Source organism: Callorhinus ursinus, unplaced genomic scaffold (genome assembly GCF_003265705.2).
Source record: "Callorhinus ursinus isolate GAN/ISIS: 27379988/994484 unplaced genomic scaffold, GSC_fseal_2.0 scaffold12, whole genome shotgun sequence".
Lineage (NCBI taxonomy): Eukaryota > Metazoa > Chordata > Mammalia > Carnivora > Otariidae > Callorhinus > Callorhinus ursinus.
Genome location: NW_027397074.1, coordinates 22,511,241 through 22,527,769, shown reverse-complemented (window position 1 = coordinate 22,527,769; position 16,529 = coordinate 22,511,241). Strand labels below are relative to the sequence as shown.

The 16,529-nt window shown below is 37.3% G+C and overlaps 1 protein-coding gene across 11 annotated transcripts in view; it reads right to left on the bottom strand.

Moving 5' to 3' along the window:
• Positions 1-16,529, bottom strand: part of PPP1R9A (protein phosphatase 1 regulatory subunit 9A) — a 321,553-nt gene that overhangs the window by 38,811 nt on the left and 266,213 nt on the right. For 5 of the 11 annotated variants that reach the window (XM_073898836.1, XM_073898835.1, XM_073898838.1 and 2 more), the window contains 2 exons: positions 8,929-9,086; positions 8,127-8,424 (listed from right to left, as the gene is read on the bottom strand). In XM_073898836.1, coding sequence (XP_073754937.1) covers positions 8,127-8,424; positions 8,929-9,086 — 456 coding nt within the window. The remainder of the gene's footprint in view (positions 1-8,126; positions 8,425-8,928; positions 9,087-16,529) is intronic. The other 6 variants (XM_073898840.1, XM_073898842.1, XM_025872915.2 and 3 more) reach the window with 2 other exon arrangements.

Genomic DNA, 16,529 nt, shown 5'->3' with positions numbered 1-16,529 from the left:
ATATATATATATATATATACACACACACAATGGAATATTATGCAGCCATCAAAAGGAATGAGATCTTGCCATTAGCAATGATGTGGATAGAAGTGGAGAGTGTTATGCTGAGTGAAATAGGTCAATCAGAGAAAGACATGTATCATATGACCTCACTGATATGAGGAATTCTTAATCTCAGGAAACAAACTGAGGGTTGCTGGAGTGGTGGGGGGTGGGAGGGATGGGGTGGCTGGGTGATAGACATTAGGGAGGGTATGTGCTATGGTGAGGGCTGTGAATTGTGCAAGACTGTTGAATCACAGATCTGTACTTCTGAAACAAATAATGCAACATATGTTAAGAGAAAAGAAAAAGAAGAAGATAGCAGGAGGGGAAGAATGAAGGGAAGTAAGTCAGAGGGGGAGACGAAGCATGAGAGACGATGGACTTTGAAAAACAAACTGAGGGTTCTAGAGGGGAGGGGGGTGGGGTGATGGGTTAGCCTGGTGATGGGTATTAAGGAGGGCACATTCTTTGTGGAGCACTGGGTGTTATGCACAAACAATGAATCATGGAACACATCAAAAACTAATGATGTAATATATGGTGATTAACATAATAAAAAAAATTTAAAAAAAGAATGAGAAAACGGGTTCATCCTTGACAACTAGGTCACTTATCATATACAAAGTGATATAAGCAGAAATAACAATGTGAACATTTCTGTGGGATCAGAGAGAAGAGAATAATTCACTCTGCCTGTGAATGGGGCGAGTGTACTAATAGTCCACTAAAGGAGGTGAGATTTAACCTGGGTTTGGAGAAGAACACAATTTTCCTGGAGTGGAGTGTTAGGCAAGAATGTAAAAATGAGGTCTTGTTGAACCTCATTCTAGTTCCTCTACTGATGAACCAATGAGTTCTAAGAACCTCACATGTGAACAAACACACCAACACAAGGAGGCAAATAAGGTTAACCATACCTGACCTCTGCTGAATCCAGGTCTGAATAAATTAATCTCATATAGCCAGGGACTCAAGAATTTTACAGAATGTTATTCCTCAAATTGGATTTTGAGGATAATGAAGGTAGATTCAACTCCGTTAATCCATAGTGTATCATCCCCTGCAATGTCATAACATTTTAACGATACTGGGGTCCATTTCCTGGGAATTAGGGATGGAGAGTCCTGGAGGGACACAAAAGTGCCCAAGTAGCAGGGGTGCTGCCGTGAAATGGGCTGAACTCGTCGGTCAACCCAGTCTGATGAGCATATTTCATACGCACATCCGGGTAACTCTACTCCCATTTTATGCTCGCTGGGCAACTTTCTGATTTATGAACCTAGCAACCCAGGGGAGAGAGAACAGAACATATGAAGGATACTGGGTATTATGTCAGCTGTACCTCCCAAAGTAAATCAGAAAATAAGTATTTTGGCCTAGAAATTAGTATTTTCTAAGTCAGAACAGCAAAAATCAGCCACTCTGGACTTGATTATTCTGGAATTGTATTATTGAGTTTCTAAACTTAGAAAACTGAGGGCTAGACCCTTGACTTTTGAAGTACCAACTGGTAATGGGTTGCTGCCTGAGAATCAGTTAACTGAAGGTCTCTTTGATGTCTTTCTAGGTGTTATGGGGCCTGAGACTGGAAGGCAAGAGATAATAGGGCCTTCCCAGTCATTGATGGTGGGGTGTCACAGACAAGATGTTACAAAACAAACTAGCAATAAGAGAGAGAGGGAGAGAGAAAAAGAGAGAAAGAGAGAGAGAAGAGGCAGATAGACTGACTCTAGTCAGCAAACTCCTTGAGGGAAAAGATGGAATCCTGTCAATCCTTGTACATTTAGCCTTTAGCACAAAGTCTGACACAGAGTAGCTGCTCAATAACTATTTGTTTAATAAATACATAAATGAATGGATTAATGTCAATAACAGGGAAGGAAATGAAAACTTTTCAAGGCTGGAAACTTTTTATTGGGGGAAGAAAAGAATGTGAGGCACCGCTTTTATCTGATCATAGTATGTAACGGTGGTTATTGTACTACTGACTGACTATTGATAAAGTTCATACTTTATCAAAGCTCAATTAACTGCTTCTTCCCTGTTACCCAGAAGCACAATCAGCCTAGGAAGACTGAAGAGGGGAAAGTCCAAGTACTTGGTTTCTGGAGAAGAAGCTATCCATCTCCTATCTCGTTTCCTGCGTACTTCCACTGAGCTTACTCCCCCCCACCAAAAAAAGAGCAGCAAACAAGGGAGGCAGTGGGAAAGGATGGAATTCTTACATTTGACTCCTACATTACTGCTAGTGGACTGTGGAGCACAATCCAAATCCACCTACTACTTCTCCTGTCGGGGAGGAAACATCTGCTGACTTTAAAGAATCATTTAAAAAATTAGAAGTAAAAGAGAGAACTGATCTAAACAATATTTAGCCACTTAAAAAAATTCGGGGGTCGTATTTCATGTGTGAGTAATCCACACTCCCTGACTATAATGTAATTTCTCTCAGATAGCTAGTCATGCCTGATAAACTCAAACAGTAGACCACAGAGTATTAACCTATAACTCCAAAACACATGTGTCTGTGGTTTTGTCTTCTTATGGACCAATTAAGGTCTATATGTATTTTTCTAAAGAGATTATAGAGGGCTTCCACAAGTGTATTTCTATAAAAGTGCTATTCTAATCCAAGTTTGGGTTAATAAATGAGAGGTTTTTAAGTCTTTAATTCTTTTGAAAGTAGGTAAAAATCGACCATGCAAGTCCTCCACCAACTTGAGAACTACCTTTGATGAATTAGCCAGCTTGATGTATTTTCTTTTGCTTCTACTAGTATTTTTTTTTTTTTTTTTACTTTCTAAGCACTTAATTTTTACCTCAAAATTTCTAGAAGAGCTGTGGAAGATAATTCCAGCAATCAATAGGCTCAGGAAAGGAAACCAAACGGAAAAGATCAAAAATAAAGCTATGGTGCTTACCAAGATTTAAAAACAGATTGAGCCCCCCAAATCAAATGTATTTCTATGTTCACAGTGTATTTTTAGAAAGATTATAATTTTTGATCTGGTAAAGATAGATGGGTATGCACTTTTCAAAAATACAGTCCTGTATTTTCACACATGCAATGTATGAGTGTATCGTAGTTGTTAGAATTTTTTAAGATTATTTATGTATTTATTTATTTGACATAGAGAGAGCACAAGTAGGGGGAGGGGGAGCAGCAGGCAGAGGGAGAGGGAGAAGCAGGCTCCCCACCGAGAAGGGACCCCGACACAGGGCTCGATCCCAGTACCCTGGGATCATGAATTGAGCCGAAGGCAGATGTCTAACCGACTGTGCCACCCAGGCGCCCCTAGTTGCTGGAATTCTTTAAAAGTTTTGGAAATCCAATGGTATCTAGTTTAAATGATCATTTGTGAGGCTGATCATCTTTTCCTGTAAGTAATGAGAATTTTCAGTGAAGCAACAGTTTATTTCTTTTGCTAATTTTTGACTTTTTAAAAATTCCTTGAAGCTACCTGTATATTAAAGCCTATCAATTAACTTTCTATATGGGGTCCTTTATCATGCTTACTGACTACTGAAGCCAAGGGTATTTATTAGATAGTTGTAGAGTATAAAGAAAAACCAATAAAGCAAACACCCATTTCATTTATTCCCCCCAACCCTCACCACAATTTATGCTTACAAAGTCCCCAGTACGTCTTTCCCCATTTCAGTTCCTGGACACTCCCCACCAAGCAACTGATTTTTGTCATTCCCACCTAAACCTTAACATTTTGTTTGTATAAGTAATTCACTAATTTTTTTAGCACTATCTAAATAGAATCATAGGGATTCTTCTGCAATTTAGTTTATTCTCTCAATGTCTTGTTCCAGAGATTCACCCCCTGTTGTTATGTTTCAGTGTTCATCATATGAATATACTACTGCACAGATTCATCATATGAATACACTACACAATTCATTTAACTATTCTACTAGTGATTATTCCAGTAGTTATCAGTTTTTAGGTTTTCCCAGATTTTTTTTTTTTTTTAAATCACACAGTAGGGCTGCTATGAATACTCTTGTACATGATTCTCAGTAGGCAAGTGTAGGACCTGGTTGGGTCATAGTGCATGCACACTTTAAACCTTACTAGATCAATGCCAAATTGTTTCCAAAGAGCTTGCCCCAATTTACACTTCTACTTTCTACACAATGAAAACTCTTCAATCTCTGGTTGTTTCACATAGTTTCCAGCATTTGGTAACATCAGACTTTAATATTTATGGCAATCTGGTAGGTATAAAATGGTATCTCATCTGGTTTATCTCATACTTTCTCGATTACTAATGTAGTTGAACACCTTTCATAAATATTTTGGCCTTTTGGTTTTCATTTTCTATGAAGTGCCTGTTCAGGACATTATATATTATCTCCTGTATTATCTGTCTTTTCCAAGTGATTTATACAAGTTATTTACATAATCTGAATGCTAACTCTACATTAGTTACACAGGCAGTAAATATCTTCTCCACTTTTGTGGGATTCTTTGTGTGTTTGAGAAATAGAAGTTCCTAATTTTAATATCATCTGATGTTATTAATCTTTTCTTTATGGTTTTTTTCTTTGTGTCTTAAGAAATCCTTCTCTACCCTGAAGTCACAAAAATACTCTATAGAGTCTTTTTTAAAAGTTTAATAGTTTGTATTTTCCAGTTAAGTCTTAAATTCACCTTGAATGGACTGTTTTGCAAGGTATGGGGGGGGTCTAATATAATTTTTTAAAATAGGGATAACCAGTTGTCCCAGAATAACTTGTAAAAAACTCTATTCTTTCTCCACTGATCGACCCATACAGCTGTCATAAAATAAGACATATATATATTTTAGTCTCAGGTATTCCTGGCCTTTTTTCCATTCTTATAAACTTAGGATCAGCTTATCAAGCTCCACAAAATGTCTGTTGTATCAAATCTTTAGATCAGTATAGACAAAAATGACATTTCTTTCTGCCATTCAGTTTTCTCAAAAGATAAAGAATTTTTACAGTGAACAAATGTATATCCACTGCCTATATTCCTACAATTTCCATTTTACTACATTTGCTTTATCATACAGCCATCCCTCTAGTCATCCATTAATCCATTAATTTTCAAATGCATTTCAAAGTAAGTTGCAGACACTTCACCCTTACACACAAGAAGATATTGATTTTATATATTTATTGTATATCTGGCCACTCAATCTTCTAGATGAATAGTCATATAATCTTTATATAAAGATACTTTTGTCTTTTCTGTTTCAAATTTATACTTATTTTTGATGTTATCTTCCTGCAATTAGAAAATTCTCAAAAACAGACTTGAAAATCGTGATGGTAGTTGGCATTCATGTCAACTTATTCCTAATTTTTGTGCAAATGGCTTAAAATTCACTATTTAGTGGTTGACTGCTGGTAAGTAACCAATCATATTCAGAAAAATTTTTTTAATTCCATTTTACTTTAACAAGTTTTTACTGAAAATGTCTGAAGAATTACACCAAATGCCTCTCGACTTCCATTAATATTATAACACTTCACCTTTCCTTTGTTGATATGATGATTTATATTGTTAGAATTTCTAATGTTGAACTATTCTTACATTTTCAGAATCAATGCTACCTGATTATGGAATATAATTAACTTGCACTCCTGGATTCAACTCATTAGCATCATATTTAAAATGAATCTACATGCATAAGATTTCCTTTTTCCACACAGTCTTTACCAGTTTTTAGGACTCTAGCTACTTAAATAAATGAGAAACACCGGACCCGGAATAACTAGCATAAAATAGAGCCTTTTTTTTTTTTTTTTTTTTTTTTTATAGCTTAGGTGGAATTCACTTATGAAACCACCTGGCTCTGGTGATTTTCTAAATGGAAGCGTTTATAAAAACACATTTCATATTTCTGTGATTATTGGTTTCTCCAAGTTTTCCTCTTAGACAATTTGAACAGACTAATTTTGTAGGGAACTCCACTTCCTTTAGAATTTTAAATCTACTGAGTTCACATACTATCTTTAAACAAAAATAATTCTGGGGCGCCTGGGTGGCTCAGTCGTTAAGCCTCTGCCTTCAGCTCAGGTCATGATTCCGGGGTCCTGGGATCGAGCCCCGCATAGGGCTCCCTGCTCCGCGGGAAGCCTGCTTCTCCCTCTCCCACTCCCCCTGCTTGTCTCTCTCTATCTCTCGCTATCTCTCTCTCTGTCAAATAAATAAAATCTTTAAAAAATAAAAAAATTAATTAATTAAAAAAATAATTCTTTTAATCTCTGTATCTCCTTTCTTATTTCCCATGCTTCTTTTTTTGGTCTGTGTCTCTATTTTTTTCTTAATGTGTCCTCCCAAGGGGCTATTCAGTTTCAGCCAGAATAATTTGCACACTTTTACTACATTTTTTTGTGGGGAGAGAGGAATTAAGAATAGGTTTTTCATTTCAATAAAAATTAAATTCAGCTTATATCTCTTACCTGCTCCTTTCTATTTTCTGCTTTTTCCTCCTGCCTTTTATAATGAACATTTATTTTCTTTATTTTCAGTCTTTATTTTTAATAATAAAGTAATTTGAAGCTATACATTTTTCCCTTGAGTACAATATACTGACTACCAATTCAACTTTTGAAAATGTGATCTAAAGAAATGAAAGTGTCAGTATATAAGAATATACAAATGCTTGTTACAACTTCTTTCACAGGGGTAAGCAAACAAGCAATATACAAAAAGAAATCTACTAGAATATAGCCTCAATGTCCACCAATATTAGAATAATTGCCTCAGTTATATGATATGCTCACTAGATAAGATTCTCTTATCATTTAAATTTGTGTATATTGCCTTAGAGGGATGTCCATAAAATATTATGTAGAAAACAAAACTGCAAAGTCATGTTACTTGTACAATTCATTTTTGTAAAAAATGTATACAAAACAAAACACAAACATACCAAAAAGTGTTCTTCTTTTTACATCTACACACACACACACATACACGCATGTGCACATGCATGCACATACACCTAATATATACTCATGTGTATTTCAGATGTGAAAGATAATATAAACAAATTTACTTGATTACTATGAAGGGACACATCAGACATAGTAGGAAAAGAATGAACCTAATCTTTATACATCTCTGTATCATTCAACTTGTTTAATGAGAATTTATCACTTCTATAAATTAAAATGACAAAAGTCTATTGACATGACTACTAAATTTTGGTGTTAATTCTAGGAGCTTATTTTAAAATTTAATTGATTAATCTCTGTATTATCTTTATCATAGATTTCCCATTTTTGCAATATATCATTACTGTGAAAATTTCTTCTAAATAAAAACCAATTAATGGTTTAAAACTTACACTGCTAGATAGCAGGAGGGGAAGAATGAAGGGGAGTAAGTCGGAGGGGGAGACGGACCATTAGAGACGATGGACTCTGAAAAACAAACTGAGGGTTCTAGAGGGGAGGGGGTTGGGGGGATGGGTTAGCCTGGTGATGGGTATTAAAGAGGGCACATTCTGCGTGGAGCACTGGGTGTTATGCACAAACAATGAATCATGGAGCACTACATCAAAAACTAATGATGTAATGTATGGTGATTAACATAACAATAAAAAATTATTAAAAAAAACGTACACTGCTTTCATCTTCATACACACACACGTATCTATGTATATGTGTGTATGCAATGCATTTTTACAGATATTATATTCATACATATTTTTACATATATATTATATACACTTTTTTTTCTTTTCCCAATGTGAGTATGTTAAAGTGTTTATTGAAACTCTGGGCTGCTATTCTACAAAATCTCTAGTAGGGCCTCCTGAAGAATTTCCTTCAATAGTAATAAACTTGTGGACAGCTGAAGAAGTAAAAATACTAACCTGGTAGGGAAAGATAGATAGACAGACAGATAAATGGGAGAGGCATGTGCTCTTATCCCACAACATAAAAAGGAAGCAATACTAATTATTAGGTGTGAGAAGACAAAGGACTTATGACTATGACAGAAAAAGCTGTTCTTAATATTGCACAAATCAAGGAGTTAGTGAAATTAAACAAAACAAAAGCAAAACAACAATAAAAATCAACAGTACCTTTTTCTTGTGATATTTTCTTGGTGGCGACTTGATGGTGGCATGGAGATTCTTCCATATCATGATCAGATTTTGAAGGAGAGGAGAGTGAAGTGTCTCCCCAAATAAGAGAGGAAGGCTCTTTTTCCAGGCACAGTGGTCCCTCTTGAAATTCAGCTATGTGGTCAGACGAGAAGGGCACACTGCCAGCCACTGGAGTGAGGGATGGAGCACCAGAATCTGATTCTGGAGAAGTTCTCAAACCCTTGGGCAGAAGTGATTTAGTAATGTGTGTGTGGTTATAGAAACTGTTTGAAGGCTGTTGGTATAAGAGATTATAAAGGAGGTTATGCCGCTGAGCATCAGCTCCGTGGAATACTTACTTTGAAATCAGACCAAACTTTTTTTTAGTAAATCCCTTGAAAACCAGTTTTTTGGGGGGTTTACAGATGAGACTGCATAGTTTACAACAATTCACCTTATTACCACTGTAGCTAAGACAGACACCTAAGACATACAGAAACAATTACTTGTACATTCCTTATTTCCCACTAGGTAAAACCAACAGCTGAATATAAAAGCACCATTATGAAATACGACAATATGGATAATACTCTTGGGTTAGTTCATTGAATGAGTACAGAAATAAGCTGAATTACAATATATCGAGTTGAGTAAGAATTTAGGAGACAAAGCAGTGAACTATTCCAGCTGTTTCCATCTAGGGCATAGAATCTGGCTGCAGAAAAATCATCTTCAATAAGCTGTAGGAACAAGGAGACAGCTCTACACTGCAAGTCAGAAATCAGTCAATGGGGCTCACCTTTCGCTCCAGACTGTCTTCTCCATCTGTTGAACTGACACTATCATAGAGTCTTGTCCTAGAGGGCCTCTGGCGTCTGTTCTTCACAGAGAGCTGGGCTCGGGTTTTCAGTGCTTTTGAATCCAGGCGCTCTGTCTCTGGGACGGCCTCATTCAAGTCTAAGAAAAGAATGAAGCAAAATCGGCGAGAGAAACCTTTGGAGAGGATCGTCAAAGAGACCACAGACACTGATAACAAAAATCTCAAGGTTATCAATAATTCCAGGCAAAAAATAGGTGACAACCATGCTGGTCTGTCTGATACCCCACAGGTAACCAAGAAATCAAGTGAGATTTAGGAGAAATGTACAAAGCCTAGTGGAAGAAACCAACACCAAAGGTGACCAAGGCAACAAAAAAAAATCTAACATCCAAAGAGCCAGCGTGGTCCTCTGTGGTCTGCCGCTCACTACCTTTAATCTTGCTGCACTGAGTCCAAGTCAGAACTCCCAAGTCACCATTCCAAAGGGGAGAAGGAAAGGTTACCCATCGATCTATGTAGGCGTTGGCTGAGGAAAATTTGTTCTCTGGTTGAATTTATCTGGAATGCTTCTGGCTCCTTAGAAAGAATGTAGTTTGACCATCAATCCTATTTTATCTTTTCAGAGTGGCAGTCATTAAATGGAGTCATAATGTTCACAGAATCAATAATTAATTGCTTCCGGATTTAAAGTGTTAAAAATAAAGCATATAACTGAGTTGCAGAAAATTAATATGTACTGGTATTAATGGAGTAAAACAATTTCTTACAGTAGCATTACTGGAGGAAATTCCTTTTCACAGTATTATTATGAAGGTGTGCTCTAAATATATTGTAAGACCAAAACAAGGAAGCATCCCAGGCTGTGTCTCTCTTACCCATGGAACTCTGCATTTGGCATATGGTTCTAACAAATTATATTAGACATATTTTCCCTAGGAGATACATCCACTGAATGACAATATTTAGAGAAGGTTCTGACTCTTCATTTCCTGTATTTGCAAGAAAAATGAATAGTCAGAAAAGTCAGACTATTCAGGTATTTATAAAGGACAGCTAAATATTTTCTAATTAGTGCTCTCTTTATTGTTTACATGTCAATGGGGAAAAATAATTTCCTTGATCACTTTAATTTCTTCCTTTCAATAAAATCTAAACTTGCAGCTGCCGATTAAGAGTTCATTAGTTGTGATAATTGGGAGATAATCAACCTTACAAGCTCTTGTTTACATATAAAATGTGGGAACACCACACAGATGAAAGCAATAATATAATTAGATAGACTGTCATACAAGCCCGTTTCACAGTTTATCTATCTTGTATTTGGATTGTATCTTCTGTAACACAAAGCACGGTCACACACACACACACACACACACACACACACACACACACACCCCACCTCATGTGTTCCTCATAACCCCACGCTACAGAGCTGCCAAGTTATGTTTTACCCTCTCCTGAAGTTCAGAGAACTTGAGGAACTTGCCCTGGTCGGCACAGCTGGCTGATGAGCTGCCATGATTTTTCTTGTTTTTTGACACGCGGGCTACTAGTCTGTGCCCTCCAAATTTAGCTAGGGTTGAACAAGTTACTAGAAAGAGAATTTTCCTGCCATTACAGTTCAGTATTTTTGGTTGTAAAATCACATATAATGTGACTAATCTAGGAAATTCATTTCTCCAATTGGCTACATATGAAATATTCTTATTAAACTTCCACATACGTGTTAAGAAAGCATAAAAAGGAAGACATGTTGAAAACTGCAGAAAAAATTATTTCTGAGATTTCTTATTTGGTTGGTTTATAACAGCTTTGGTTACTTGGTGATGAGAAGACCAAGGAGGAAGCTTGTTCTACTTTTGTAAACATGGCTCCTTTTGCAATAGAAGCCTGGCCCAGGAGGACCTAACATAGCACCCAACATCCAGGATTGCAGTAACTACTCCATCACTAGGTACTGAATAAATAAAGTAAGGGAACACGAGAGCTACTTATTAGCAGGGTTTAGAGTGTGGAGAATTTATTCTGGGACTTCTGGCTCCGTTAACTACTCAGTAATTTGCCTGGTACTCATATCAAACAACCCCCAAAGCAATCTAGAATATCTGCTTTAATATCAGCTAGCACTGAGTAAGTGCAAACTGCTGGAGCACAAATACAGAATTACATCTATTAAAGATGAAGTTAGCTGGAAAAGCAGTGCCTTAAGTCCATTATCCAAGTGGCCAGCAACACACTGCAACCAATTAACAATTTTTGAGGACCCGAAAGCAAAGTTCTCGGGGTCCTTTTATAGAAGTGATTCATGAATTACAAATCAGCAATTTATATATTCCACCCTGAGAACAAATGTTTTTTAAGTAAATCACCAGAAAAATGGAATGGAGCGGAGAACTTTACTTTGCAACAGCAGGAAATTGGAAGGAAAGCCGTCCACAGGAAGCCACTACTGAAGACACCACAAGCTCCATCCCCCTTAGGAGTGTTAGAGGACGCATATGGCAGAGAAGGAAAATGTGCATAGGACTTAGGTGGTTGGGGAACCAGAGGCTATCTTTCTCTATCACGTTGTATAAGAATCAGAATATTACAACTCAAAAGAACCTTCGGGATTCTATCCCAGCCTTCTTTTCCAGATAGGAAAAACAAGGCTCAAAGAGGATTACTAACTTGTTTACTAGCTGCATCACACAGTTAATCTGTGGATGAGACTGGAGAGAGCTCAGTCCTCAGAAGTCTATCATCTGGGGGCGCCTGGGTGGCTCAGCTGGTTCATCTTCAGACTCTTGATTTCGCCTCAGGTCATGATCTCAGGGTCCTGGGATCCAGCCCTGTGCCAGGCTCTGCGCTCAGCACAGAGTCTGCTTGTCCCTCTCCCTCTGCTCCTCCCCCTGCTCTCTCTCTCTTTCAAATAAAAAAAAAAAAAAAAAAAAAAACTTTTTTAAAAAAAGCACTTACTATCCTTCTGGAAGGTCACTCTCAAGTCTGAAAGTAAGCTTCACAAGTAATCTTTTGCCTTCGTCAAGTCTTTGTTTTAGTTTTACTTTATGTTCCAAACAAAAACACAGGTCAGGTACTAACTTTGCACATTTCCAGAAGTATACAGTATCGAAGAAAGAAAAAAACCTGAGGGATTTTATTTGGTTTTATATTTATCCAAGGAGTAAAATTCTTACATCAAAAAATTAGCTGTCAGTTTTGAGGATGACAATGTGGCAGAAGAAATCCAACTGGCTCCACATTGCTAAGTTATATGCTACCGAATGTAAGGGCTTCGGTGGCCATGTTCTCTCACTGTCATCACTCTCTGCAGAGACCTTAGTCAATAACCTAACACCACCTTTATAAACCCAAGACGCTGGGTTCTTCTACCGCTTCTCCTCAGGCTATCGTGTTCTGCTGTCTGTAAGAATCAGAGGGAAATTTCCTTTTCATCTCTCCTTTCCTTCTCTCCTTTTTTTCAGACCCTCCAGTCTCTGAAAAAAGCCTACCTCTGACTCAAATGCAGCTAGAAACACAAAAGATGAGCAGACTCCAGTAGACTGATAAATACAGACAGACAAACACATGAAGTGGTTGAGGACAGAGTGGTGTTGCGTGGGTGGGACTCCACCCTAGTGTACCTGCATTTGAAGACTAGCTTCAATAGTGCCTCGAACTGCATCCTTTAAAAAAAATTAATGGATTCGATTATGATTTTAGCAGCTGTTATGAAAAATGTTCTGTGAAATTAGGATGTTATATATCCTATTACACAGCAGCCAGTTCCCTACAGTAATGCTGTGAGTCACTCAGTATTTTCACTAGATTGACGTTATTTTTGACGCAAACGGACTGGGGCCCACAGATCAGATAGAGATGGCAAGGGAAGGAGGGGAATGGAGCAGCAGGACGACGGGGGCTGCTCTGCATTCTTACGGGCATTATTCTCCTCAAAACCAGTCCTACCTCTATCATCTCACTTATGCTATTATCAACTACAATGCTGAGCATTATGAGACACTTGGTGGCATTTTAAAACTTGAACAGTAGCTGCATATCACTCACAGTCACTGCAAGTTCACAGAAGGTGGGCCCGTGGGTTTGCGGTTGATACGTCCCACGTGCAGACGTTGGTTTATGTATATCGAAGAGGTGGTTTAAAACAGTTACCATGAGAGTGATCTGGAGTAAGTCTTCCTCAAACAAAATCCAGATAGTGGCTCCACCATTAAATTGGGCAATTTCCCTAACCTCTCCGTCCCTCAGGATCCTCAACTGCAAAATGGGCACAATGATAACACAGCACTAATAACTGCGTTGCTGTGAGGACCAAATGCATTAATAGAAATACAATGCTTGGAAGAGTGACTGTGACATAAGCACCCAATGAATGTATTTATTGATGTGGAAAGGTTAGCAAGATATTCTTACACGACTAAAGCAAGTTGCAGAACGATATGTACATTCATTTTAAATATTTTAAAAAGAGCAACATAAAATATATTTTCTAATGATAAATTGATGCCTATGATTTAAGGAGAAAGATACTGACGATGGTGGTTACCTCCAAAGAAGATATTAGATTTGGAGATCTTGGCCAACAGGTACTTTAAACTTACTTTTAATGTTAAATATTTTTGTATTATATGTATTTTTTTGCATTTAATATATTACTTATATGTTTAAAATTAGTAAAAAACAAAACAACAACCCACATATTCAGTACATTTTCTTTTACAGACATCTTAATTCCATTCTAATCCGAGAGCTCTGGTGTTTTCGGACTCAGGATTCCCAGATGTTGATGATATTAGTCCAGGAAACTTTGTCCAAATCCTTGCGACTATCTCACTGCCCCATGTGAGAAGGCTGCTCTTTCAATTAGGTCCATGGAGACTGTTTGCCTGCCTTGCTACTCCACTAATGGCCAGATGATCTGGCTTGATTAGGGCCCTATGGCTTAGCTTCCAGTCACTACTTTGTTTTAGCATGGCACGGCCAAGATGTATTGACTCGGATACGGTAATTTGAGACCAAGTTACACAACTTCATCTCATCTCATGACAGCACTTTACTTAAGAACCCACCCGCAGGCAACTCTCACCCTGAACTCTATTAATTTAGTTGCTTTCCTTATAATTGCCTAAAAGCTAATATATTTTATACCCCAAGTAGTATTTATGAAATTTTAGGAAGCTGATTTCTTACAATTTCAGAACAAGCAGAAGATGATTGCTGTTTCCTAATCTTTTAAGTAGGTCTGAGATTATTGTTGTATGCACTATACATTTCATTTCTTAATGTTCAAAAGATACTAAAGAATTCCTTTTTTTTTTTTTTTTTTTACCACTCTATCAATAAAAGCAACCTCAGAACTATCTGTGTAGCCTCTGAAACATAATTGGTTATCTGTTTTAGTGTAATGCCTCTCCAGTGCAGTCTGATACCCAACGTAGTCTTCTTCAGCTTATGGTTAACCTACCTCTAAAGAGGGCAGAGAGGTCCAAACTCTTTTGCCCCTGACTCTTTAGTAACGCCACTAGACTGCCCAGGGAGATAGTGGCTGGAAGGCAGAAAAAAACCATGTGAGATACCCTAAATTCCATCAGATATCATTTGTACCACTTGTAAGAGTCACTGATTCTGAGAATTTGAAAGGATAATTTATGTTTAGACAACAAGGAAAGGCGTTCAATATGTTAGGATTCCTTCACCGTCAAACATCTTTAGACTCTGATAGAAAAGTCCTCAAAGAATTGTAAAATCTAATCAAATGGGCAAACTGGTTGGAAACTGCAGACTTCTGTGAGCAGGACCATGAGGTCATGTACATAAGCTGGGGCTAGGAAGGTGGGATATGTAAATGTCCTCTTCTTGATATTATGGCATCTCTGACAAGACAACAATAAACAAGCTTCTGTGTTGTCATTCAGGGCTGCCTACAAAAACCTGTGGATATTAGTAATCCCAAGTATGCTAAGTAGGCAACCCCCCAAATTATATATAGTGATGTAATAGTTTCCTTGATTACTCTAAGAAGAATTCAGAGCTTATGCCTTTTGTAGGAAATAACCTCAGTTACTTGAGATAACAGTTGTTGGCTTCCTTATTGGGACAGTATCTTTCAACTATGGAAAGACTTAATTACATACATACAGCATCAGAAGGTTTAAGAAAACTCAAAGGCTACACTACTTGTAAGTGTAATGTAACAGGTGCATGAGAATTTCTTAAGTACTTGCAAAGACTGTCAGTCACTAAAAATAGGATTTAAAAAGGAAGTCAAATGTAACGAATTTATAAATGCAATTTAAAATGTTTGTAGGTGCTAATTAGCGAAGTTTGTAAATAGGAACTCAATATTATTCAAAGATCCCTTAACAGTGATTTGCAAATCAAATTTAAAAACTAGGTTTTTGATAATGTAGCTTGAATAAATCAAACATTAATTATAAAACCAAAATAAATATCTGAATGACTTTTTGGGTAGTGTTAAGGCCCTTACTGTCATCACAAAACTCACAGGCAACATTAATTATAAAACCAAAATAAATATCTGAATGACTTTTTGGGTAGTGTTAAGGCCCTTACTGTCATCACAAAACTCACAGGCAATAGAGTTTTCTGTATACCCAAGTTCTATGTTTCTTAAATTTCCTAATATGTGGCATTTCCTGTGGGTTCTGAGAGACATAATTAATGTAAAGTACTGAAGTAGAACATTACTTCATGTCCACTGGGATTCAGTCATAACTTGATATTAGTGTCCTGCATTCACAGAAAAAACCCTAAGGATCTCATAACTACTGAAACAATATGGTTGGAACATTGTTCAGAAACATACACACAAGATAATTTTCTGGTCCTAATTCCAGAAATAGCTGTTCATTGTTTGGTTTTAATTTTAAAGAGGCTGTGACACCATGATTGATCATATTTCCCTCTTGGCTGGTGGATGGTGTGAAATCTGAGGTCCACCCTGAAATATTTACAGGAACCTACCAACATGCACTGCACTTAGAAACCACTCATGCATCATCTTCTTTTGTATCTTCCCATCCTGATTTCCCAGCCTGTTCTTTTAGTCAATTTTACCTTAACATAACTATACAGCATCTCCCAATCTATATAATTAGAATTTCATGGTGAACCTGAGCATTATCTCTAAAATGCAAGAAACACTTCAGAATACAGCTATCTTGTAAAGTTTCCTTGAAAAGGAGCTATATCCCACACATTCAGGTTAAAATTGTCTTTACTACCAGGGCACATGGGTGGCTCAGTTGGTTGAGCCTCTGCCTCTTGGTTTTGGCTCAGGTCATGATCTTACGGTCTTGGGATCCAGCCCCGCATCGGGCTCTGCACTCAGTGTGGAGTCTGCTTAGGATTCTGTCTCTTCCTCTCCCTCCCCCTCTGCCCACCCCTCTGCTTGGGCACACTCTTTCTCAAATAAATAAATAAAATCTTTAAAAAAAATAAAATTGTCTTTACTTCAGATCACAATCTACCTTATAGTTCAATTCCAAACAAACAAAATTTAAAAGTCAAAATAAAATATAAAGCAGCCCCCTTTTCCTAAAGTGGACAGAGAACTACTA